At 31.8% G+C, this 25,011-nt stretch overlaps 3 protein-coding genes across 3 annotated transcripts; all 3 read right to left on the bottom strand.

Moving 5' to 3' along the window:
* On the bottom strand, positions 1 to 6,201 carry LOC143246303 (glutamate receptor 3-like). The gene is made up of 4 exons (XM_076492841.1): positions 5,969 to 6,201; positions 5,091 to 5,305; positions 3,832 to 4,097; positions 1 to 346 (listed from the first exon to the last, which is right to left on the bottom strand). The coding sequence occupies exons 1-4, from the start codon at positions 6,054 to 6,056 to the stop codon at positions 64 to 66; spliced, it is 852 nt and encodes a 283-aa protein (XP_076348956.1). The 5' UTR covers positions 6,057 to 6,201; the 3' UTR covers positions 1 to 63.
* A 1,416-nt stretch (positions 6,202 to 7,617) lies between these two features.
* LOC143246254 (putative glutamate receptor) lies at positions 7,618 to 10,470 on the bottom strand. The gene is made up of 3 exons (XM_076492712.1): positions 10,402 to 10,470; positions 10,001 to 10,091; positions 7,618 to 8,015 (listed from the first exon to the last, which is right to left on the bottom strand). The coding sequence occupies exons 1-3, from the start codon at positions 10,446 to 10,448 to the stop codon at positions 7,749 to 7,751; spliced, it is 405 nt and encodes a 134-aa protein (XP_076348827.1). The 5' UTR covers positions 10,449 to 10,470; the 3' UTR covers positions 7,618 to 7,748.
* Positions 10,471 to 18,326: 7,856 nt separating this feature from the next.
* Positions 18,327 to 24,532, bottom strand: LOC143232329 (glutamate receptor-like). The gene is made up of 4 exons (XM_076467608.1): positions 24,085 to 24,532; positions 23,205 to 23,419; positions 21,946 to 22,211; positions 18,327 to 18,462 (listed from the first exon to the last, which is right to left on the bottom strand). Exons 1-4 carry the CDS (start codon positions 24,170 to 24,172, stop codon positions 18,327 to 18,329), a joined length of 705 nt encoding a protein of 234 aa, XP_076323723.1. The 5' UTR covers positions 24,173 to 24,532.
* Between the last annotated feature and the right edge of the window lie 479 nt (positions 24,533 to 25,011).

Below are 25,011 nucleotides of genomic sequence, written 5' to 3'. Positions count from 1 at the left end.
TTACTAGTGGTGTTAAACTTGTTACGATTAAAATAAAATAAGTGAGATAAAACGGTTACAAGCCTAAAAGTTAGAAATCTTATTAACAGAATTCTGTGAATATTTCATCCTTTTATTTTTGATTTTGAACAGGCAAGCCTCAACAAACAAACAAAAGAGACCGGTGGCATATCCAATTACTAGGATGATCATAGCGACACCTAGATCATTTAAAGACAACGGCTTGAGCACGTCCCTTTTAGGCTTTCGCATGTCGTTAGGGTTACATGGGCTTGAACGGCTGGTGAAATATAGGAACCGGTTCTGCCAAAACTGAATTAGTCCTCCTTCTTTTAAACGCTCGATTCTGTAATCAATAAATTTTAGTTAATAAACAATCCTTCCAAACTTTTTAAATTCAATATCAAAATCAGAATTTAAACAAGATTCGTGTCCTTACCTTGGCATGGCCAAGCGTGTTAAGGAGTGTGACTCGTAATCTGAGGGTTGCGTGTTCGAATCCTCGTCGCACCAAATGTGCTTGCCCCTTCAGCTGTGGGGGTATTATAATGTTACGGTCAATCCCACTATTCGTTAGTAAAAGAGTAGCCCAAGGGTTGGCGGTGGGTGGTGATGATTAGCTACCTTCTCTCTAGTCTTACATTGCTAAATTGGGGACGGCTAACACAGATAGCCCTCGAGTAGTTTTGTGCGAAATTCAACACAAACAAACCTTACCTGTGAATATCGGTTTTTTTTTGTTATACTTTATCCTACACAGATACATTGTTATTTTTAACATGAATGTACCCGCGGAGATTCTTTACTCTGATGGTTACGCGATCAAACTAATATTTGGTGAAATATGTTTAATTACCAAATTGAAGAAAGATTTTGAAACAGGTTATCTCGTCTTTAAAAAGAAAACAGTAATGAAGATAATTTAATGTTTGGCACGATACTCGTGAAATATAAAATTGTTTAGGTACTTGTAACTGTTACCTGTTAAAATACAGAGTAAAAATGTCAATATGTACTCAAATATTAATCTTTAGTTTGTATTTAAACTTACTTACAAATGTCGTTAAAATATATTTTATAAGCTGGGTATTTGTGAAAAAAAATAGTAATTCTATCAATGAAAGAAGCAGCATTTTGAAGTGTTTTTTTGTGTTCATAAGCAAAGAAAGATGAAAGACATTGCAAAGGGTTGAATGTGGCATACAACAGTTATTTTGAATATGCAAATACGTGAGTCGCGAGACAACCACAGTCAGTATAAAATTATGGCTGAACATAATGCACAATAATTACATTTTTCACGTTGTTTGCTGTTCGTTGTAGGGCTGCGACGGTTATTTATATAATCGAGTCAGAAATCAATTTTAAAAATGTTTGTCGTATCTATTCATCAATAGAAATAATAATTTTGACTGAATACGAAAGTTTATCCTTGAGCATAAAAACAAATTAATCTTAAACAATTACAATAATATTTACATGTCACAATTTACGATATGTATTACTCCTACACACTAGATTGCATTTTAATAATCACGTGTTTTTTTGTTATAACAAAGCCATATTGGGTTATTTGCTTAGTCCACGCAGGGAATCGAACCGCTGATTTTAGAGTTATAAATTCGTAGACTTATCGCTGTACCAACGGGGGATCTTAACTATCATTCACTTAATACAAATTGATTCACTAAATCAATAAAACATTCATACAGAGATATTTATGTAAAAGGGTATATTCTATTTGTGAGCTTCACTTCTCATTTTGACTATGTTTATATTTTCATAATGATTAAAATGTTGGGTACAAAATGGCCAACGATATTTGATTTGATTTTATGAAAACTGTTAAGTGACTTTAACATCGTCACAGTCCTAGCCGTAGATAAGTGTGATGCTACCTCTTTTTGGGAAGGGTATGCTATTATGAAAGAGTATGTGTGTGTTTTCTTATAGCAAAGTCACATCAGGTTATCTGCTGAGCCCACCGAGGGTATCGAATCCCTGATTTTTAGTGTTGTAAATCCGTAGACTTACAGCTGTGCTAGCAAAAGATTACACGTGTTTCTCGGTACTTTGCATTTGACTTCGTTTGTACCCTTTTGTACTTGAGTCTTGTTGTTGTAATTTTCCTGTACTTATCCCATAACTTTATTGACTTTGTCTTCAATCAAATTTGTTTTTATTTTAGTTGTTTTTTTTTGTTTCTTTTCAAAGAAGCTTTATTACAGAGAATATGAAAATTAAAGTTGGGAAAAGACTTCAGCAATGCATTTTTGGACTAAAGGATTGTGTCATGTTGGCCAAAAGAGACAGAGAATTAACCATAGGAACTCACTCTGCATAATCAATGAATTGTGGAAATACGTAAGGATATATCCTAAATTTCCCCAACTAGGTATTGTTTTTAAACATTTCTACATATTACATACATATTATTTTAAAGTTTATTTCCAAATCTTTGGCGAAAATAAAAGATATATGTTTTTATATCGTCTTTTGTAAATGAAACATAACGTTTACTGTTCTTTCACTAAATGTTTTTACTTAATGTTGTGCTTAGACTTGAAAACATTGACAAGAAGAGGTTTATTAGCTTCCATTTATTAAAACAGTTTATTTAAGATATACTAAAAAAAACAAATATTTTTACTCTACAAGTAGACTTATAAAGAAATTGTAGGACTGATACATAAATGTTTTAAATCAATACTTAATTACATTTTAAAGTTATAAAATGTTATTTTGTACTTTATTTACGTACTGTTCGACATTACCTAAGGACTATACCAAAACACTATTTTATACTTTATTTACGTTCTGTTCGACATTACTTAAGCACCATATAAAAACGTTATTTTATACTTTATGTACTGTTCAACATTACTTTAGTACTATATAAAAACTCTATTTTATACTTTATTTACGTACTGTTCAACATTACTTTAGTACTATATAAAAACTCTATTTTATACTTTATTTACGTACTGTTCAACACTACTTAAGTACTATATAAAAACGCTATTTTATACTTTATTTATGTACTGTTCAACATTACTTAAGCACCATATAAAACGTTATTTTATACTTTATGTACTGTTCAACATTACTTTAGTACTATATAAAAAACTCTATTTTATACTTTATTTACGTACTGTTCAACATTACTTAAGTACTATATAAAAACGCTATTTTATACTTTATTTATGTACTGTTCAACATTACCTAAGTACTATATAAAAACGCTATTTTATACTTTATTTATGTACTGTTCAACATTACCTAAGTACTATATAAAAACGTTATTTTATACTTTATTTATGTACTGTTCGACATGACTTAAGTACTATATAAAATCGCTATTTTATGCTTTATTTACATACTGTTTGACACTACTAAAGTACTATATAAAAACGCTATTTTATGCTTTATTTATGCACTGTTCCACATTACTTAAGTACTATATAAAAACGTTATTTTATACTTTATTTACGTACTGTTCGACATTACTTAAGTACTACATATAAACGTTATTTCATATATGCTTTATTTATCTGAAGAAAAAATGAATTTGAAAGAAGAGCTTTTACTGAGAAGAAATCTAATAAATTCAGTATTTAAATTATATCTCTTTCGCTTTCTTTTTTATCTTATTGTACATTTCATAACCTATCTTTAAAATCTTTCTTGTGGTTATACCTTCCTTTTCAATACACTGGAATTTTCTGAGTTTAAGATTTTTTAAAATATTTCAATGCAGTATTTTTTATTATATGCTTAAAATTTAAAACAGATTATAGATAGTTGATTATCTGAAACACTATTGAAACCTACCCTTCACTTAGAGGTACTTCCAAGGGACTTCCTTTACTCAGCCCAAAACATATGTATTCAGGTTTCATACGTTCCGAGGATAGGTGGAAAGAGCAAGTATCTTGTCTTGTTTCTCTTTTCAAAATAGCATATATTAACCACTGAGCCTCACTAATGAACACATTGCCCTCTTTAACTTTGGTGAAATATTCATTGAAAGATATCGGTTTTTCATTAGATTCTATATTTTCCTCGTAGGCTCTTCTGTAAGTCTCAAACGGTGTTTCCTGTAGAAAGGAATATACAGTCAAAACAAAATGTTTACAGTTTAGTTTGATAATTTGTACATAAATTAGATTAGCATAAAATATAAAATCTCCCCTTCAAACAAAAGATCAGTTCTTCCGTTAAAATAAATTCATACGTTGTTGGATCGAAATCAGTGACAGATAAAAAGAAACCCAAACAAGCTTAGACAATGTCACATATGGATCTAGCATCAAAATCAAACGTACATGTGGTTATATACATAGATTTATCTCCAGAGTTATGTGTTAGGTTTCGGACAATGCAGGGGATTCAACAGAAAATAGTTTTTTGGGGATAAATCTCTATTCTCTGCCTTTGACTGAATGCTGAAAATAAATAATCTAGACGCAATGCAAAGTAATGCGAAAATAGTCTTTATTAAAGATAAAAACCAATCAGTTTGCTAATTACTCATTTATGATTCAAAACAATACGGTGCATGGTAATCTTAGGTCATCAGTTTTACAAATGAAAGTAATAATTAGTGTAAATTTCAAATTCAGTTATATATAGGCTTTTAGTGTAAAGTTGGAACAGAATTCTAACCTTAGTGCTTGTTTATTTTTTAATTGGGGTTCGATGCTTTTAATAGTCATATATTTTCTGACGCTCTGTCTTGTCTCTGTCAACTTGATATTTTTAAGAGAGAAAGTGTGTAATGGATATTGTTGCCGTTGTAATCAGATACGTATGAGATTATACCCAGTAGAACATTAAGGACTAGCTTATATCTGTTTCTGAAAGCAAAAATTTATTTGGAGTCTAATATTCGATAATTGACAAGTGACAGAAATGAAACTACTTTGGAAAAGTGTAGCTTGAGTATTGGATGTGTGTCAGAATCATTGGTCTGGTGTAAAACAAGTCAAAATTTCATGGCACAGTGTACTACAATGAGATTTCTTATTTATCCATGACATTCTCTCACTCCATTCACAAAAATATTTTTACTATTTTAAATTACTACTCGCCTTCAAGAAAGCTGCAAGTGGGTGTGATGTGGAAAATAAGATTTCTACACCAGCATCCAAAGCTTCTTTGATTGTGTTCAACGGTTTTTCTGTAACTCTAAAGTTTAAAAACGCCCGGATATTGCTTGAATACACGCTCAGTACAATGAAGGAGACAACGAGCCAAGAAGCCAGAATGATCCGGGTTGCAGATACAGAGGGTATGTTATCTGCTCCTGGAAAAGTGAAATATATATTTTCATATATGTGTGTGTGTGTATTAATATACAGATTTACGTAAAATCGAATTATGAAAATATATTCTAATATTTTAGTAAAATTAAATAATTACATTTTAATGAAGTTAAATAAGTAAACAAAATCATGAGGAAGGACTGCGTTAAAATCAGCAAATCCCAACCTTTGATTAATTATATTATAAACATAAATTTTTAAGTCATAAACAAAACACATTAAAATTTAAAAAAATACGTTGCATGTTTTAAAAAAAATCCTTGGGTACAAATTCCAACGTGGGATTATAAAATGTATTCTAGGTTTTAGAGGTGACTGCAGAAGTAGGACCCACATTGCGGTGGGGATACACCGTTTATCAGTCTTAGTCTCTAATTTGATAGTCTCACATAAGAAGATTAGAAATTTAGGAGAGCAAGATGTGGGTGCTCACACCCACAACGTCTCACATCTATGTCACCTTTAACTGCCTGCAGACAATTATAGGAAGGTGACTGCTCTCCCAATTTAAAATAGAATAAAAAAAAAGGAAAACATAAAACGATGAAAATTAAATAAATAAAATAAAAAATAAGGAAAATGTATAATAAATTTCCTGTGTTTTCGTAACTTTACCTTTTAGTTTTACTATATTTCATACTTGCCTTGCCAAAACGAAGTTTTAACAGCTGACCAAACTGACCAGTTAAAGATGTAGCTTGTAGTAATCTGTGAATGACCTCTTTGTCTCATTTTCACGATTATTCTTTCATAGATCTGCCAGCTAAAAGCAATGGTTAAGCCTGACAGAAAAATAGCCCCAGTATATAGAAGCCATACCTAAAAAGTGAAAATTAAAATAGGTATATTATTTCGAAATATTTTAGTAGTCTTTGCGTTTTTATCAATATCCTTATCATGACTAGTATTACCATTTTATTCTTATATATACATAGGTTTACAGTAAAATGGAAAAATAATTCTCCGATTTGTTTGAAGTTATATAGTGAAATTCATATCACGTTCAACAAATACTCACGTCTAAGCGAAACAAATGAAAATAAGTGTAATTATTAACTGATAACTGGTTTGTCGAGCTCAAATGTAAAAATCACAAATTTTAATTGGTCAAATGCACAACCATAAAACTAATATGTAGATATATTCATGGTCTTTAAATGAACGAGAACGCTAATTCAAAGATTTTTAAATTAACTCAAAATAATTCGTGTGTTAGTTGTGAATGTTTTTGAAATAATTTAGTAAACTAAAGACTGCACAGGAAAGTTTTAATTTGATTATTTGAAGGTAAAATCACGTTCAGTGTGATTCAGTAGTGATTTAATTGTATATCATATCAAAAATGTCAACTACGAAAAAGATTTTGACTTCAAATTATATTCTAATTTGTACTCTTAAAATAAGTAAAGATGTTCGAAAATTTCAAAACAGTGCATCTTTAAATGTTTAAGGACAATGTGTTTGTTCAAAGCTTGATTTTGAAAAGAAAATGCGAGTACAGGATGTTATATTTTTTTCCTATAATTTAAAATATAATGTTTTTTGTATACAAAAAGAATATTTCAATGAATGAAGATCAATTGGCTACTAGTTAGATCGTTTACTTAATCTACCATCTTCGACTGTCTTTTGTATTAAAATGCTTTTGAGCTGTAAGGCTATATAAGACCTGAGTTGGAGTAAAACACGTTCTCACGAAGGTCCCTCAGAAAGCACATTTTGTTTGTTTTTCAAATTTCACGCAAAGCAACACAAGGGTTATCTGCGCTAGCCGTCCTAATTTAACAGCGTAATACAAGAGATAAGGCAGTTAGTTATTGAGTAACACATTCAAGATGTTTTATAATGCGAAGCATATCCAATGATAATTTAGCAATGTAAGACTGGAGGGAAGGCAGCTAGTCATCACCACCCACCGCCAACTCTTGGGCTACTATTTTACCAGTGCCTTAACCACCTGGCCATACCGAGCCTAACTATTTTTTATTATTATAAAACAAATTAATACCAGTATATTTAACAATGAGAAAGCTACTAAAATTGTTCTCTTTAATAGGTTAAAAACAATTATATATCTTACAATGTATAATTAATGTACCGATGGCTGTGTGGTTATTGATCGAAAATTACGAAAACAAGTGTCACAAAACTTCTAATAGAACATCAAAGACAATAATAATAATAACGTAAAAATTCTAGTTAATTTTATATTTTAGTTCTTTGCAGTTCCCCATTTGTAGAATTAACCATCTTTTATTTGTTACATTGTCTTCAAAAATGTGTCTTTCGTACAATGACCTCATTTGGCTATTAACATTTCATTCGTCCATGTATGTGTGATTACTTCTCTGTGTTAAGCATGCTCTGATTTACTTAAACTTACATTGAGTGTAAATGTTCAAGGCAATCTTCGATTAAACTGTGTTAGAATATTTTTGACCTGAGGATATTTTCCTCACGTGGATTTAAACATTTTGAAAGCATAAAATTAATGAACAACTCTATCTGGTAGCAAATATTTTTGTTACTTTCCTCTGGCTGAAAGAGCTGTAAAACAGCACCAAACCGCATGACTTGAGATGGTGCTTTCGCAATGAATGTAATGTAGTCAACTTGCAAAAACGTTGTATAGTCGATAACTTTCTCACGATGTATTGTCCACGATAAAAATGAAGGACAGATATCTTTTTCCTGTAGAATATAAAATAAGTGGTTAGACTCCTCTAACGTTATGATGTAGTTTTATTTTTCCTACATAAAAACTGCAAAACACTTTACTTCAATTTGTTTTTCAATTAATTAACCCATTCCTTTCAGTTTAAGAATATATAACGACAGAAAGAGATAGGAATGAATAAAAACCCTATAACCCGAGCACTTTCGAAAGGTGGACCTTCCTTCTTTGTGTTTTTCTAACATAATAAGGACAAAAGGTTTTGAACTTTAGTTTTATGTAAATAATCTTATGATTTCTCGTGTTTTTTGCACAATGCTTCATACACCCTTGTGCAAATTAATTGTAACAAATGGTCATTTTACAATATTTTCAGCATGGCGACCGGTGTAAGCACGCTGGACCCGCTGATTTCCTTTAATAGTCATTTTTTCACACAGACGGCGTTATTAGCTGTGTTTTGCAGTACGGTCGATCTATTTTTGGGATATATGACGAAATTTTGAGGAATATTACGTCATTCGAAATTGCATTAGAAGAGCAAGGAGACCAGTCAAAAAACAACTTCTTACCAACTCAATGAAGAAAAAACGGAATCAATGGGATCTGAAATACAAGAACTGGACGCAAGAACAATGGAGGAATGTGTTATTCAGTGACGAGACTCATTTCTTCGTACAGGGTCAAAAAAGTCTGCATGTTCGCAGATCTCCAGATGTTTGTTTGTTTGTTTTGAATTTCGCACAAAGCTACTCGAGGACTTGGATGTGTGTTTGGAGTCATTATCTTTATGGTAGTAGAATCCTTTACTAATAATACGCAAACCACTGGATATACCATGACGAATCAATATTTGATAGTATTTGCGTTGGACTTTTGTTCCATCTATTTTGCAAATATACCTTCTCGCTTAAGCAGAAAAACACCCTCAAACAATCACACTGCCTTCCCCATGCTTCATGGTAGGTGCTATGTTATGAAGTGAGTAGCTTTTACCTTTCTTCTGCTGGACGTACAACCTACGCTTTGAATCAAATATTACAAACTTGGACTCACCCTTTTTCATTTATTAACAGCTCAATTTTTGTACTTTTAACAAATGTAATTTTCTCTACGATATTTGTATATCGAAATAAAGGTTTAACTACTAAAGACCAAATATTCCATGTTCATTGAGACTTCTTGATACTATAGATCTGAATAATTTTCTGCCATTTGGCACATGGTTGTTTATCTTATGCTTTAGGTCAGCAGCAGTCTTCCTTTTGTCTCCAGGGGTCCATAAAGTAAGATTCTTAACATCAGTATCATTGAGTTTAAATGTTCTGCCTCTTCCTTTCCTATTTTCAAATTTACCTGTCTCGATCTAACGACCTAGGGTGTACATGACAGTTTTGGAGATAATTTTAAATCTACAGCAGTTTGGTGAAGAGTAAAGCTCTTATACGAACTCCGTTCTACTGACAATTCTCTTCGACTTTAAGCATGACAACAAAACTTATTGTATAGTGTTAAACATTGTTTTTATCAAGGTTTATTTGTGGGGTACTATTAACTTGATTTAGTCTAGCATATACCGGTACCATATGCTAGCTTTTTCTATATAGTGACGACAATGTATGGGGTACCATGAGAGTTTTTTCAGACCCTAAATTTGATCAGTATGTTCATTCAAGAAGAACCCTTATAACATGCTCTTGGTAGAAGCATATAGGAATTCTAAAGAATGATAAGTGCTCTTACACTGTCTCATTTAACTATCAACATGGATCAGTCAAGTATTACCATAGTATTGAAATTTACATTCTGTAATGGCATGGAAGAATTACCCACATAAAGGGGAAATAATGACAAAATATTCTCTTGTTCTAACACCTTTGCACAGTACTGTATATGTATTAATTTATTTCAAAAAGTGTAAACTTATGTGCACACACATATTCATACAGTATAACAAAATGCTTAACTTTTTTAAAACAACTGACAATCTGTAGATACGTACTTTACGAGACAGTTCACCAACAACTCCGGTCCAGTTCCCTGGTGCATCTTGCACACCAAAACTTGAAGGCCAGGGTTTTGAAAATTCGTATCTGAAATTGAAAATACCGTAATGTAAACGTTTCCAGTAAACGTGACAAGAAATTATTCATTATTGTGTAACAAATACAATGAAATGATCAGTAATTTGTAAAAAGTATTATCAAATTACTTCAACGATTGTCTCTCCCTGTTTAATTCTAAAACTAACATTTAAATACAGAATTAAAAATGCGACTAAATTACAAAAACGCCTAAACACATTGTTAAGATTACGAATTAGAAATATACTTAAAACTTCAAAATAAAGTATTTTTTGTTAGTAAGAAAGAAGCAAGTTAACATAATAAAAATAATACTTACGTAAAATCCGCATAGACAGAAAGAGAGTCAAGAACATTCTTAGTCATATACGACAGCGATCCAAAAATATATCCCTAAAATAAAATTATTTTTAATATAAATATTTCACAATCTGAATAATAAAAACATAATCTGGCTGTAAAGAATGGTCGACAAATTATTGAATTGGTTCAGGAGAATAATTAAAAAAATATTCTTAGATTTTTTTCATAAAGGCAAGCAATTAACAAATAACAAAGCGTCCTCTTCATTCAGGGGCCTATTTGGGAAGCATAAAGTACCTCTTATCATATACGAAAATACTAATACTTTTTTATTCTTAGATTTACACTTTAAAGGTAATTGAGCTCCGGTGGTAACTTAAGATTCCAAACAGCCTATTACCTAACACAGCTGTAAAAGTGAGCTAATTTCCATTTGTGCTAATTTTACAGTTACAATCCAGCCTTGGTTGGTATTTACACGTCATAACCAAGGAGTAGTCAGAAGTTTCGCCCCTACTTGGGTTATGTGATAATTAAAACTCAGTTGACATGAATATGATTTTTGCGATTTAAATTTCTTTAATTGGATTACCGAGATCAAGCGAGCGAAGAGTCCTGAAGAAATACAGTCTCCTGTAATGCTAATTTGACATAATGAGCGTATAATGTATAGACAGATTAACCGACTTTTTATTGGACAACGAACTTGATTATGTAACTAAGAAATATAACGTGAATAAAATGAGACTCTCTCGCCACCTCTCATGATTTTGAAATGTAACTCCTGCACAAAAAATACGACTAAAATAGATAAATTTAAAAAAATATTAGCGAAGTAATATTTGAAACATTTATTTTTCGAATAATAAAACTATGCTAGTTACGTTCCTGCGATTTAAAAATGACCCATCTATTGTTGTTAACGGTAGTGACATAATAAATTATGGACAATAGAAGCAACAGTTAATTTGTTATATTTATAGTTACTCGCTTCAAATACGTGTTAACTCTACTACCTTGTCGATGTAATTCTACAGTATTCACTTATTTTCATGTTAATTTAGATTTTATTTGAATACCATATTCCTAAAATGTGAACATCCTACCCACACAAATGCAAAATTTTAATATACTCTTCAAAACAAGAAACGCAAAAGGGATATTTTCTTTATTTTAAAAGAGAAATATATGTAATAACGTTACAAGCTCAGAGTATGTGATGTTACACGTGTTAAGGTACTGATTGTCAGACCAAAATGACAATAAAAGTTGTGCACTTTAAAAACGGAGGAAAACATCGGATTTTTCGCCAAAACGCATACGTGTCCAATAAATTTGTTTGAGAGATCTGCATGTTCAGAAAGTGCAACATGTGCGAAATCCCTATAAAAGTGACGGGTTCTCGGTTTCCATAGCTCAGTGTTAAGCCACCGACACGCAATACAGTTACGCCAAGACTGACAGAAGCACAACGCAACAACGTCATTGGTCGCTTGGAAGCAGGCGAATCTCGATCGTTATAATGTGATGTTCAATCCTAATATTTGTTGTTAAAAGAGTAGCCCATGAGTTGGCGGTGGGTGGTGATGACTAGCTGCCTTCCCTCTAGTCTTACACTGCTAAATTAGGGACAACTAGCACAGATAGCCCTCGAGTAGCTGTGTGCGAAATTCAAAAAACAAATCCTTCCCTTAAGATTACATAATAGAATCTGCACCCTCCACTCTATTGAGCATAAGTTCGTAATTCATATCTTAATTCTTGCACAGTTCACAACTTCCTAAACACATTTGGTAATGTTTTTACTTCGTTATTCCTAATTCATGTATGCATAGTTTAATGAAGTTTGAAAAGTGTCCCAAAAAAGCAGACACACACATATATAACTCTTTCAATTATTCAGATAGTTAGAACCTGTAGTTTTTGAGTATATTAATGAATGTTGTACGTTGTTTAACATTTAAAATAACCTCTTATTCAGTTCTTATTCTCACATTAATTTCCTCAAGATGGTGATCTGTGTGAGAATACTACTGACTACATTCCTGATATATTTGAACAAGTGATATTTATAAAGACTAACTCTCTAAATGTCCCTCTAATGGTTCCTGTAGTATTAATATATATGTTAGAAAATAACATTTACAAAACTGTTGATTGGACAATAAGAATGCCTTTATCAAAAGCTTAAATGATAGTGTACTTATTTTCATTAAGTGATTATTGTTGTTGTATTTATGTATAAATAAACTGCATGTGGAAAAGTTGCTGTAGACCAGTGGTTTTTTCATTTATTACATTTTAATCTGGCAGTCATCGTTTTTTGGCTATATGTGATGTTGGCAGGTCAGTTGGAATTATATAACTGTAATCACGGTTATCAGAATTTTTGGTCAATATTTTATAATTATTGCAGAAGTTGAAATTCATTAAAAACCAACAGGTGCGTTCATGTATATTCTACCAATAGTTAGATGCCTATAAAATATAACTTTCATTTCGATTTGATTACCTTTGAATGTGGTTTTGAAGCCCATCGATGTTCCAAATGCTCTGCTATGAACATTTCTTAGCTATCATAGAGAACACACAAGGCTCCATCTTTTGAAGCATCAGTCCTTTATCTTTACATCATTAAACTATCTTGCCACACGAATATACTTCCTCATCTGTGGTAGAGTTAAATATGAACTAAGTGCTTAGATACTAAACACAATTAATCATCTCAAGATTTATTTTCATGACTACATCTACTACGTTAGCAAACGCAAATTGCTCTTTTAACGTTAAATTAACCTTCTTTATTTGTACATATCAAAGTCCAGTTATATTGCATTTTTAAGTTGCAATAGATACTACTGGTGAGACAGTGACTTGTTACAAATACTATTTAATTGAAACTTTCAGGAATATAGCTAATGGTGTTTGAACATGAAACTTCGACCCTAAAACATTTATATGTGAATAAGAAACGAGTAGGAAGCGTTTTATAGGAAAACATACAACATCTATTAATACCGATGAAATTGCACTCTTCAAAGTTTAAATCAACGCTATTCTGACACTTAAGAATTTTACTGAGATTAAATTTTAACAAGACTTAATGAGCCTAACTTTTAACAACACTCTACTAATGTAACTATACAATAAAGCAATATCAACTAGAACACTTGTTTTGAATTTCGCGTAGAGCTGCACAAGAGATATCTGCGCTATCCGTCCCTAATTTAGGAAAATAAGACAAGAGAGAAGGCAGCTAGTCATCACCATCCACCGCCAACTCTTGGGATACTCGTTTACTAACGAATAGTGGGGTTGATCGTCACATTCTAGCTCTCCCACGGCTGAAAGGGCGAGCATGTTTGGTGTGACGGAGATTCGAACCCGCAATCCTAGGATCTGCTGGGAAGGCAAGACTTGGATTAGTTGAACAGAGGACATGACTGATCGTGTGAATCTATAACTCAGGCTGATTATTACTAAAATCAGGCCGGCTTCTATGCATAACCTGCTTTACTTGTTGGTATGCAGCAAATATACAACATTCACTAAGCAATCAAACTGTGATAAAGGTGCTACACGAGAGCTCTTATTCTCATAACCCAAATAGCTTGAGGTTTACGCATGCCTACAGTTGGATGTTCCTGACTGTAAATGTTCCATTGCAAGGTACTCATTGATGCATTGACTCTGACCTTGTCCCTCAGTGGCACAGAGGTATGTCTGTGGACTCACACTGATAGAAACTGGGTTTAGATACCCGTGATGGGCAGAGCACAGATAGCCCATGTATAGCTTTGTACTTAATTCCAAACAAACAAACCTTAGGTCATCACTTATCTCGTTATTTACTTTAAATTATCTGATTTATTTAACTTAGTTTTCAGATAAACATACATACACCACCTCACTTTTGTACTCCAAAATAGTTTAAAGCATTTAATCTTTCAAGAAAATCTTGGCCTGACATGGCCAGGTGGTTAAGGCACTCCAGTTGTAATCTGAGAGTCTTGGGTTCGAATCTCTGTCACACCAAACATGCTCGCTGTTTCGGCCGTGGGAGCATTATAATGTTACGGTCAATCCCACTATTCGCTGATAAAAGAGTAGCCCAAGATTTGGCGGTAAATGGTGATGACTAGCTGCCTTCCCTCTTGTCTTACACTGCTATATTAGGGACAACTAGCGCAGATAGCCTTCGATTAGCTTTGTGAGAAATTCAAAACAAACAAAAACCAAGAAAATCTTAGCCCTCAAATTTGCTTCACCTGCAGGGGTGCGATTTGTACAATGAAAGCGTATCAGATCATATCACGCAGTAATAAAACGATTTTATATGTTTTGTAAGTAACAACAAAATTATTCTACCTTTCTTTAGCTGGATTCATTATTGTGTAAATTATAACGTTTCAATAATTTATTTGATATTATTATTAATGTTACTGTTGTTTTTACACTCATGCAATTTTAATTTAGTTTACGGATTAATGGTTAACGTACATTTTCAACATTTGCCAAATTTTTAAGTTATTATTTTGTTTATGCCTAAAATATTGTTAACAGTGAGAATTGTTGTTTTAGCGCAAAGCTGCACAATAATATCTGTCAACCGTGGGGAAACGAATCCCGGGAATACCTCATCGTTTCAGGTATTACTAAGATATATCCTCTTGAACTAAAAGTTACAAAAATGCTGAAACAACATTCGATAACTATGATTCGCGCTTGCTTGTTTCAGAATTTTTGCTTAAGACGAGATAAAGAACCGCCCTTAATTTTGATCAAACATCATCTCTATGTAACTGAATAGAGGGAGTTGACCTTCACTCATACATCCTTCTTGATGACGAGAAACCCACTTGAAATAAAAATGTATCTCAGAACGGCTAGTATGGGTATTAACACTTTTATTGATAAAGTTCGTAAGATGATCTAGGAAGATCGAAGCGTTGTTCTCTCCTTATCAATAAAAGTGTTAAAACCCAAACCAGCCGTTCTGAGACACATCACTCATTCAGATCACCCAATGTTATGAAACTGCTTTAATTTATATATCCTTTGCTGGTGATTTGCCGTTGTTAAAAATCCTTGATGTGGTAAGTTGGTTTCTTAACACTTTTGTAATTTTCTTGAATTTTTCAAAATGTTTTAAATGTAAACAAAACAAACTATTCTCTCCATTTCTAAAATTTTAATTTCATATACTCCGTATGATGTTATGTATTTACACATTCACAGTTAAAACTTGTTTTCAACGTAAAAGAAAAAGAATACACGTTTAATTTTTTCAAATGTTTATTTTACAGAATTTTAATATAGTATTGTTTTAGTTAATTTTGAGCACATAAATTGTCTAAAACAATTAATAAATATTCAGGATATTGTAATAATATAGCATTGACAAAATTACTATTATGAATTAATGACAATCATCTTATTGAATCCTTGCTATACCAATTAAACATCTTATGATCATTTGTATGATCTGAAATGCAAATGGCTGATCATTTCACCTAGATGAGGCTCAATACACACTTGCCTCATTTGACTAAAAGTGCTTCAAATCATGGTTAGAAGTGAAATGTGCAAGCGGTTTGGAACTGGTCGTCCGCTTGTGTTATGGATGACCACAGTCGTAGTGCACCTGCTATGAGACTGAGCAAGATAGTTGCAGCTGCAACTTAATTCCGTACAGATGTAACAAGCAGACCTCTCAAAGTACGGCATGTGCCAAGTGATATTCATTCCATTTAAAAAGCAGCTTGCCTGGTATGATGCCAAGAACAAGCCACTGAGTCCAGTGGACTCACGGCATGTAGAGTAATGATTTGTTTAGAGATGTGTTCCACTTAAACGTACGGCCAGTAAATAGACGTATATGCTTTGAGAGGAATCTATAACAGTTCTAACTATATTTTCATACATGAATGGAGACATGAAGAGTATGGCATAAACAGAAATAGGTGTCATAGTTGTGCCGCTTGTAGATAGCTTACTAAACGTTACCATCAATGAAACATATTATGCCACCATATGCAAATGTAATTGGTCCTGATTTCAAGCTGATGAGTGACTGTCCTCCAGTGGCTCAGCAGTAGTTTGTGGACTAACACCGAGGGTTTCAGTACTCGTAGTGGATACAATACAGATAGTCCGTTGTGTAGCTTTGTACTTAAAAACAAACAAATAAACACTGAGTGATAACATCAGCTCCTTCCTACTAATCTATTCTACGCACGCTCACTGAAACTAATTCTCAACGCAAATATTTTTTGTTTGTTATTTCTTCAAATGAACGGCTAAAAGTTCCTCAGGACCTTGTCAACACAATGACTTATTACATCCGTATCAGGTTGCCTTTATTTTTGTGGTGACCGTACTTCATACTAAAGTAAAATACAGAAACTATAAAAATAGAAAGTCACTTCTGCCTCGTGTCCAGTTAGAAGAAAAAACTGAATGACCAATTAATAAGATGTTAGATCACGAGACAGCTCACCAGACTTTGATTTGCATGAACTAAAGAGGTGAACCACAGTGGTTTGCTTTATCAAAGCTAAAAATGTTTTAAATATCGATGATTATTATTACATTGTTTCGTGTAGAGTAACTCAACAGAATTATATTTGTTTGTTGTGAAACACAAAGCTACACAATTTTCTGTGCTAGTGGATACTGGGACCCGATTTTTAGCATTATAAACCCGGAGTTGTACCCTTGACCCACAGCACAACAGCTCAGCGATCAGTTATAGTGCTTCCAAGTTAGATCAAATTGCGTTTTAATTGTTTTAGGAATAAAACAATTTTCTTATTGGCATTATTGGTTATCATTCTTTAATCAGCTAAAGCATCAGCATTTCTTGTTAAAGCAATCAATTTGTCATAAGCTCCAAATTTGTGAAACCTAATTTAATCTTAATATCCGTGTGCCTTTGAAAGGGAACAAACTATTAGTTTTTATAAAAAAAAATCGTAATTATCTTGATAAAAATCTTTAACTCTAAGCCAAAGGCATTACAAATGAAAGTATATGTTTTACAGATAAAGAACTAGGCATTTGTGATAAGGCAGAAATGAAGCTATATTTTTTTAAACAACCCACTTTCTACTTAAGTATACCTTCCTTTTGTTAAATATATATAAACTCATGGATTGCGTTTCTTTCTTTTGCTATCTCATCAGAAGCATTGACGTTATTTATTTTTTAATCAGTTTGATAGTTCAAACCATTCAATGAAACATAACCCCATCACTTCAGCTTTTTCACATAGCCGTATACAGTATGATCAAGTTATAACTACATACAACAGGAACTTGTATAACTTAAATATTGTAATTACATCACGCTTTTTGTTGTTTTAACCGTACAGCAGAAGTAGTTTCTAAGTGCATCTATATGAAGTTGTAATCACCGCATAAATACGTTTGAAAAACTGTAAAGTGATGTGGAAATAATACTTGTGAATAACAAAAAGAATATACTTTTGTATAAACAGTTATGTAAAACAACAAAACTATGTTCTATGCCAGTTTGTTCATGAAACTACAACCAGATGCTGTTTTACTAGGCTTTGAAGTCAGTATATTAATATTAACATTTTAACAATTTTATCTAACGACTACTTACAAAATATTTTAGTGCAAAAGTTTTGTGTTGAGTGTTCATTTATCTTATTTTAATCAATCCAGGCCTTAATCAGTGATGACGAGAAACCCACTTGTTGCAGGCCTCACTAGTGGTGTTAAACTTGTTACGATTAAAATAAAATAAGTGAGATAAAACGGTTACAAGCCTAAAAGTTAGAAATCTTATTAACAGAATTCTGTGAATATTTCATCCTTTTATTTTTGATTTTGAACAGGCAAGCCTCAACAAACAAACAAAAGAGACCGGTGGCATATCCAATTACTAGGATGATCATAGCGACACCTAGATCATTTAAAGACAACGGCTTGAGCACGTCCCTTTAGGCTTTCGCATGTCGTTAGGGTTACATGGGCTTGAACGGCTGGTGAAATATAGGAACCGGTTCTGCCAAAACTGAATTAGTCCTCCTTCTTTTAAACGCTCGATTCTGTAATCAATAAATTTTAGTTAATAAACAATCCTTCCAAACTTTTTAAATTCAATATCAAAATCAGAATTTAAACAAGATTCGTGTCCTTACCTTGGCATGGCCAAGCGTGTTAAGGAGTGTGACTCGTAATCTGAGGGTTGCGTGTTCGAATCCTCGTCGCACCAAATGTGCTTGCCCCTTCAGCTGTGGGGGTATTATAATGTTACGGTCAATCCCACTATTCGTTAGTAAAAGAGTAGCCCAAGGGTTGGCGGTGGGTGGTGATGATTAGCTACCTTCTCTCTAGTCTTACATTGCTAAATTGGGGACGGCTAACACAGATAGCCCTCGAGTAGTTTTGTGCGAAATTCAACACAAACAAACCTTACCTGTGAATATCGGTTTTTTTTTTGTTATACTTTATCCTACACAGATACATTGTTATTTTTAACATGAATGTACCCGCGGAGATTCTTTACTCTGATGGTTACGCGATCAAACTAATATTTGGTGAAATATGTTTAATTACCAAATTGAAGAAAGATTTTGAAACAGGTTATCCCGTCTTTAAAAAGAAAACAGTAATGAAGATAATTTAATGTTTGGCACGATACTCGTGAAATATAAAATTGTTTAGGTACTTGTAACTGTTACCTGTTAAAATACAGAGTAAAAATGTCAATATGTACTCAAATATTAATCTTTAGTTTGTATTTAAACTTACTTACAAATGTCGTTAAAATATATTTTATAAGCTGGGTATTTGTGAAAAAAAAAGTAATTCTATCAATGAAAGAAGCAGCATTTTGAAGTGTTTTTTTGTGTTCATAAGCAAAGAAAGATGAAAGACATTGCAAAGGGTTGAATGTGGCATACAACAGTTATTTTGAATATGCAAATACGTGAGTCGCGAGACAACCACAGTCAGTATAAAATTATGGCTGAACATAATGCACAATAATTACATTTTTCACGTTGTTTGCTGTTCGTTGTAGGGCTGCGACGGTTATTTATATAATCGAGTCAGAAATCAATTTTAAAAATGTTTGTCGTATCTATTCATCAATAGAAATAATAATTTTGACTGAATACGAAAGTTTATCCTTGAGCATAAAAACAAATTAATCTTAAACAATTACAATAATATTTACATGTCACAATTTACGATATGTATTACTCCTACACACTAGATTGCATTTTAATAATCACGTGTTTTTTTTGTTATAACAAAGCCATATTGGGTTATTTGCTTAGTCCACGCAGGGAATCGAACCGCTGATTTTAGAGTTATAAATTCGTAGACTTATCGCTGTACCAACGGGGGATCTTAACTATCATTCACTTAATACAAATTGATTCACTAAATCAATAAAACATTCATACAGAGATATTTATGTAAAAGGGTATATTCTATTTGTGAGCTTCACTTCTCATTTTGACTATGTTTATATTTTCATAATGATTAAAATGTTGGGTACAAAATGGCCAACGATATTTGATTTGATTTTATGAAAACTGTTAAGTGACTTTAACATCGTCACAGTCTTAGCCGTAGATAAGTGTGATGCTACCTCTTTTTGGGAAGGGTATGCTATTATGAAAGAGTATGTGTGTGTTTTCTTATAGCAAAGTCACATCAGGTTATCTGCTGAGCCCACCGAGGGTATCGAATCCCTGATTTTTAGTGTTGTAAATCCGTAGACTTACAGCTGTGCTAGCGAAAGGTTACACGTGTTTCTCGATACTTTGCATTTGACTTCGTTTGTACCCTTTTGTACTTGAGTCTTGTTGTTGTAATTTTCCTGTACTTATCCCATAACTTTATTGACTTTGTCTTCAATCAAATTTGTTTTTATTTTAGTTGTTTTTTTTTTCTTTTCAAAGAAGCTTTATTACAGAGAATATGAAAATTAAAGTTGGGAAAAGACTTCAGCAATGCATTTTTGGACTAAAGGATTGTGTCATGTTGGCCAAAAGAGACAGAGAATTAACCATAGGAACTCACTCTGCATAATCAATGAATTGTGGAAATACGTAAGGATATATCCTAAATTTCCCCAACTAGGTATTGTTTTTAAACATTTCTACATATTACATACATATTATTTTAAAGTTTGTTTCCAAATCTTTGGCGAAAATAAAAGATATATGTTTTTATATCGTTTTTTGTAAATGAAACATAACGTTTACTGTTCTTTCACTAAATGTTTTTACTTAATCTTGTGCTTAGACTTGAAAACATTGACAAGAAGAGGTTTATTAGCTTCCATTTATTAAAACAGTTTATTTAAGATATACTAAAAAAAACAAATATTTTTACTCTACAAGTAGACTTATAAAGAAATTGTAGGACTGATACATAAATGTTTTAAATCAATACTTAATTACATTTTAAAGTTATAAAATGCTATTTTGTACTTTATTTACGTACTGTTCGACATTACCTAAGGACTATACCAAAACACTATTTTATACTTTATTTACGTTCTGTTCGACATTACTTAAGCACCATATAAAAACGTTATTTTATACTTTATGTACTGTTCAACATTACTTTAGTACTATATAAAAACTCTATTTTATACTTTATTTACGTACTGTTCAACATTACTTTAGTACTATATAAAAACTCTATTTTATACTTTATTTACGTACTGTTCAACACTACTTAAGTACTATATAAAAACGCTATTTTATACTTTATTTATGTACTGTTCAACATTACTTAAGCACCATATAAAAACGTTATTTTATACTTTATGTACTGTTCAACATTACTTTAGTACTATATAAAAACTCTATTTTATACTTTATTTACGTACTGTTCAACATTACTTAAGTACTATATAAAAACGCTATTTTATACTTTATTTATGTACTGTTCAACATTACCTAAGTACTATATAAAAACGCTATTTTATACTTTATTTATGTACTGTTCAACATTACCTAAGTACTATATAAAAACGTTATTTTATACTTTATTTATGTACTGTTCGACATGACTTAAGTACTATATAAAATCGCTATTTTATGCTTTATTTACATACTGTTTGACACTACTAAAGTACTATATAAAAACGCTATTTTATGCTTTATTTATGCACTGTTCCACATTACTTAAGTACTATATAAAAACGTTATTTTATACTTTATTTACGTACTGTTCGACATTACTTAAGTACTACATATAAACGTTATTTTATATATGCTTTATTTATCTGAAGAAAAAATGAATTTGAAAGAAGAGCTTTTACTGAGAAGAAATCTAATAAATTCAGTATTTAAATTATATCTCTTTCGCTTTCTTTTTTATCTTATTGTACATTTCATAACCTATCTTTAAAATCTTTCTTGTGGTTATACCTTCCTTTTCAATACACTGGAATTTTCTGAGTTTAAGATTTTTTAAAATATTTCAATACAGTATATTTTATTATATGCTTAAAATTTAAAACAGATTATAGATAGTTGATTATCTGAAACACTATTGAAACCTACCCTTCACTTAGAGGTACTTCCAAGGGACTTCCTTTACTCAGCCCAAAACATATGTATTCAGGTTTCATACGTTCCGAGGAAAGGTGGAAAGAGCAAGTATCTTGTCTTGTTTCTCTTTTCAAAATAGCATATATTAACCACTGAGCCTCACTAATGAACACATTGCCCTCTTTAACTTTGGTGAAATATTCATTGAAAGATATCGGTTTTTCATTAGATTCTATATTTTCCTCGTAGGCTCTTCTGTAAGTCTCAAACGGTGTTTCCTGTAGAAAGGAATATACAGTCAAAACAAAATGTTTACAGTTTAGTTTGATAATTTGTACATAAATTAGATTAGCATAAAATATAAAATCTCCCCTTCAAACAAAAGATCAGTTCTTCCGTTAAAATAAATTCATACGTTGTTGGATCGAAATCAGTGACAGATAAAAAGAAACCCAAACAAGCTTAGACAATGTCACATATGGATCTAGCATCGAAATCAAACGTACATGTGGTTATATACATAGATTTATCTCCATAGTTATGTGTTAGGTTTCGGACAATGCAGGGGATTCAACAGAAAATAGTTTTTTGGGGATAAATCTCTATTCTTTGCCTTTGACTGAATGCTGAAAATAAATAATCTAGACGCAATGCAAAGTAATGCGAAAATAGTCTTTATTAAAGATAAAAACCAATCAGTTTGCTAATTACTCATTTATGATTCAAAACAATACGGTGCATGGTAATCTTAGGTCATCAGTTTTACAAATGAAAGTAATAATTAGTGTAAATTTCAAATTCAGTTATATATAGGCTTTTAGTGTAAAGTTGGAACAGAATTCTAACCTTAGTGCTTGTTTATTTTTTAATTGGGGTTCGATGCTTTTAATAGTCATATATTTTCTGACGCTCTGTCTTGTCTCTGTCAACTTGATATTTTTAAGAGAGAAAGTGTGTAATGGATATTGTTGCCGTTGTAATCAGATACGTATGAGATTATACCCAGTAGAACATTAAGGACTAGCTTATATCTGTTTCTGAAAGTAAAAATTTATTTGGAGTCTAATATTCGATAATTGACAAGTGACAGAAATGAAACTACTTTGGAAAAGTGTAGCTTGAGCATTGGATGTGTGTCAGAATCATTGGTCTGGTGTAAAACAAGTCAAAATTTCATGGCACAGTGTACTACAATGAGACTTCTTATTTATCCATGACATTCTCTCACTCCATTCACAAAAATATTTTTACTATTTTAAATTACTACTCGCCTTCAAGAAAGCTGCAAGTGGGTGTGATGTGGAAAATAAGATTTCTACACCAGCATCCAAAGCTTCTTTGATTGTGTTCAACGGTTTTTCTGTAACTCTAAAGTTTAAAAACGCCCGGATATTGCTTGAATACACGCTCAGTACAATGAAGGAGACAACGAGCCAAGAAGCCAGAATGATCCGGGTTCCAGATACAGAGGGTATATTATCTGCTCCTGGAAAAGTGAAATATATATTTTCATATATATGTGTGTGTGTATTAATATACAGATTTACGTAAAATCGAATTATGAAAATATATTCTAATATTTTAGTAAAATTAAATAATTACATTTGAATGAAGTTAAATAAGTAAACAAAATCATGAGGAAGGACTGCGTTAAAATCAGCAAATCCCAACCTTTGATTAATTATATTATAAACATAAATTTTTAAGTCATAAACAAAACACATTAATATTAAACAAAATACGTTGCATGTTTTAAAAAAAAATCCTTGGGTACAAATTCCAACGTGGGATTATAAAATGTATTCTAGGTTTTGGAGGTGACTGCGGAAATAGAACCCACATTGCGGTGGGGATACACCGTTTATCAGTCTTAGTCTCTAATTTGATAGTCTCACATAAGAAGATTAGAAATTTAGGAGAGCAAGATGTGGGTGCTCACACCCACAACGTCTCACATCTATGTCACCTTTAACTGCCTGCAGACAATTATAGGAAGGTGACTGCTCTCCCAATTTAAAATAGAATAAAAAAAAAAGAAAAACATAAAACGATGAAAATTAAATAAATTAAATAAAAAATAAGGAAAATGTATAATAAATTTCCTGTGTTTTCGTAACTTTACCTTTTAGTTTTACTATATTTCATACTTGCCTTGCCAAAACGAAGTTTTAACAGCTGACCAAACTGACCAGTTATAGATGTAGCTTGTAGTAATCTGTGAATGACCTCTTTGTCTCATTTTCACGATTATTCTTTCATAGATCTGCCAGCTAAAAGCAATGGTTAAGCCTGACAGAAAAATAGCCCCAGTATATAGAAGCCATACCTAAAAAGTGAAAATTAAAATAGGTATATTATTTCGAAATATTTTAGTAGTCTTTGCGTTTTTATCAATATCCTTATCATGACTAGTATTACCATTTTATTCTTATATATACATAGGTTTACAGTAAAATGGAAAAATAATTCTCCGATTTGTTTGAAGTTATATAGTGAAATTCATATCACGTTCAACAAATACTCACGTCTAAGCGAAACAAATGAAAATAAGTGTAATTATTAACTGATAACTGGTTTGTCGAGCTCAAATGTAAAAATCACAAATTTTAATTGGTCAAATGCACAACCATAAAACTAATATGTAGATATATTCATGGTCTTTAAATGAACGAGAACGCTAATTCAAAGATTTTTAAATTAACTCAAAATAATTCGTGTGTTAGTTGTGAATGTTTTTGAAATAATTTAGTAAACTAAAGACTGCACAGGAAAGTTTTAATTTGATTATTTGAAGGTAAAATCACGTTCAGTGTGATTCAGTAGTGATTTAATTGTATATCATATCAAAAATGTCAACTACGAAAAAGATTTTCACTTCAAATTATATTCTAATTTGTACTCTTAAAATAAGTGAAGATGTTCGAAAATTTCAAAACAGTACATCTTTAAATATTTAAGGACAATGTGTTTGTTCAAAGCTTGATTTTGAAAAGAAAATGTGAGTACAGGATGTTATATTTTTTTCCTATAATTTAAAATCTAATGTTTTTTGTATACAAAAAGAATCTTTCAATGAAT

The sequence above is a fragment of the Tachypleus tridentatus genome, chromosome 1 (assembly GCF_004210375.1).
Source record: "Tachypleus tridentatus isolate NWPU-2018 chromosome 1, ASM421037v1, whole genome shotgun sequence".
Lineage (NCBI taxonomy): Eukaryota > Metazoa > Arthropoda > Merostomata > Xiphosura > Limulidae > Tachypleus > Tachypleus tridentatus.
Note: the sequence above shows the minus strand (reverse complement) of the source record. Positions and strands in the feature narration are given on the sequence as shown.